This window comes from Apium graveolens, chromosome 5 (assembly GCF_009905375.1).
Source record: "Apium graveolens cultivar Ventura chromosome 5, ASM990537v1, whole genome shotgun sequence".
Taxonomy (NCBI): Eukaryota; Viridiplantae; Streptophyta; class Magnoliopsida; order Apiales; family Apiaceae; genus Apium; species Apium graveolens.
In genome coordinates, this window is record NC_133651.1 from 226,686,333 (window position 1) to 226,689,086 (window position 2,754).

The following is a 2,754-nucleotide window of genomic DNA, read 5'->3' on the forward strand; positions in this document are numbered from 1 at the left end:
ACATGTTTGAAAACAATTATTTATAACTACAGGGGATACGTAACTAAAAACGTGTCTGTTCCTTTAGGAGAATAAAATACTAGTCTATTCATACGTACTGAACCATAAAAGATTGGTCAGGAGTACTTGCCTTGCAGAGCTTTACAACTACCTCTGACTGACCTTGAACCGATTTGGACACTCGGCTTTACCACCTTCCTACTTAATTTCAAATAATGTTCGAATTTAAGTCATTGATCATAATAATGATCATGAGATGGTATGCTAACCTTTTCCCGGGTCAAAACACGAGGAATCTTCCTCACATAAACCAGTCCTCAGGCTTTTGTTAACTAGGCTTTTGTTAACTTAAGAGCAACTCCAAGAGTTCCTTACTACTATCCTCAAAAACAATATTATTAAATGGGCTCCTTATAACTTAAGATAGAAATTTATCTTCTCACTCCAACAGTCCTCCTCAAATTTATCTTTATTTATTTTTTTAAACTATATATTGAACATAGATATTTCATATAGATAGAATGCACACGTTATCTATAATTGCACATTACTACACACTACTATTATATATGACATCTCTTGCATGTTTTTCAACCAATTCAAATACTTTACTGACATTTTTTTCTAAAATAATATAAAATGTTGAACCTCTCTTTTTGTAAGGTATAAAATATTGAATTTTAACTATATAAAAGGTTATGTATTTTTTGACACAGAAACTTTTTTATATCACCAAGGCCGTAGATTGAATTCAATCTACGGTTACATTAATATCACTGAGGCCATAGATCCTAAGCGAGCAAAGCTTTATGGTGCTTTTGAACTTTGTTGCTGCCTTATTGAGCAAAAATTTCCTTTTCAACGAGCTATATATAACAGATTTTTAGATTTTGAGCATGCCAAGTCCTCGATATTTCTTCTCCTTTTATAGTCTCTAACTTGTAAGATCCCTTTCCTTGAATGTTCTTAAGCTTGTAAGGCACTTCCCAATTTGGGGCAAGTTTTCCTTTCTGCCTGATTCCTGATGATTCAACCTTTCTTATGACCAGATCTCTTTGCTTAAAAAACCTTTCTTTTACCCTCATATTTTAATATAAAAAAAAGCTTTTTTCAGATATTCTACGATCTTAGCATGAGTTAGATCCCGAACTTCATCTATTAAGTCTAAGGCTAGTCTCTGCCCTTCCTCATTTTCTTCTGAATTATAAGCTTGAATTCTTGAAGACGAATATGATATTTCTACATGAACAACTTCTTCAGCACCATATGCCAACATAAATGGGGTTGCTCCCATAGTAACCCAGCACGTGGTCCGGAATGCCCAAAGTATTGGAAGTATCTCATCTACCCAGCTACCCTTGGAATTTTCTATACGCTTCTTTAATATGTCCGGAATAATTTAATTTACCACTTCTGCTTGCCCATTGGCTTGAGGATAAGTTACGGAAGTGAATCACAACTCAATTTCATTCTCCTCACAATACTTCCTAAATTCCTCATTATTGAATTGTGTTCCATTGTCATTTACCAAGATGCGAGGGATTCCATATCCGCACATGATGTTTTCCCACAGGAATTGTGTAACTTGCTTGGTTATAATCTTGGCTAAAGGCTTGATTTTAATCCGCTTAGTGAAGTAGTCAATTATCATAATCAAGAACTTTTTTGAGCAGTAGCCATCGAGAAAGGCCCAAGAATATCCATTCCCCACATAACAAACGGGATTGGGGAGTTTATGTAAGTAAGCATTTCGGGTGGCTACCTTACTACATGGGCATGATTCTGAGACCGATCACATCTCTTCACATAATCATTGGCATTAGCCATCATTTCTGGCCAGTAGAAGCCTAAACGAGTGATTTTGTAGGTTGAGGCCCTGCCCCCCAAGCGTTGCCCACATATGCCTTCATGTACTTCTTCTAGAGCAAGTCAGGCCTCGTCTGGCCTGAGGCACCTCAGATAAGGAATTACAAAAGACCTTTTATAAAGAATTCCATCAATTAAAAAATACCTTAGGGCTCGTATAGACAATTTTCTCTCCTCCACTACATCACTAGATCCGGTTTATAACTGAGCCTTAATATGATCTATCCATGACCCTCCTAGTCCTATGGGGGCAACTAGATTAACATCTATGCTTTGTGTTTTTTAAGACACGGAAGTGCACGCTTCCAGAGCTTTCTTCTATTTTTGACGAGGCAAATTTGGACAATGCATCAACCTTAGCATTTTCATCTCTTGGAATGTGTTCGACATGGCACTCATCGAATTGGGTCATTACAGATCTTACCAAGCATACATACTTTGCCATTGTTTCGTCTCTTGCTTCGAACTCCTCCTTGACCTGGGATATCACAAGTTTCGAATCTCCACAAACCTTCAGATTTTTAACCCTTAATGTTCCTGCTAGGCGAAGGCCAGCTATCAGAGCTTCATACTCAGCTTTATTATTCATAGTTGGAAAATCTAACTTTATAACATATTCAATCAGGAATCCATTGGGGCTTTGTAAAACTAGCCCCATTCCGCTCGAATTTGTTTTTGATGCTCCATCAAAATAAAGAACCTAGAATTCCTTATCCTTGACCCCTTTTTCTTCACTCTCCTTTTTTCCCTCTATGCCCTGAGGTACAGTATCTTTCTGCCCCACGACTTTTTGGTTGGGACGGTACATTCAACCACGAAAGCTTTCACCTTCTTCAAAGCCTTGAAGAAGGGCAAACACTTGTCCCCACACTTGGATATGAATCGTCC

The 2,754-nt window shown here is 37.5% G+C and overlaps 1 protein-coding gene across 1 annotated transcript; it reads right to left on the bottom strand.

Annotated features, from left to right (window-relative positions):
* Positions 1-2,125: 2,125 nt before the first annotated feature.
* On the bottom strand, positions 2,126-2,524 carry LOC141660757 (uncharacterized). The gene has a single exon (XM_074467746.1). It carries the CDS (start codon positions 2,522-2,524, stop codon positions 2,126-2,128), a length of 399 nt encoding a protein of 132 aa, XP_074323847.1.
* Positions 2,525-2,754: the final 230 nt, after the last annotated feature.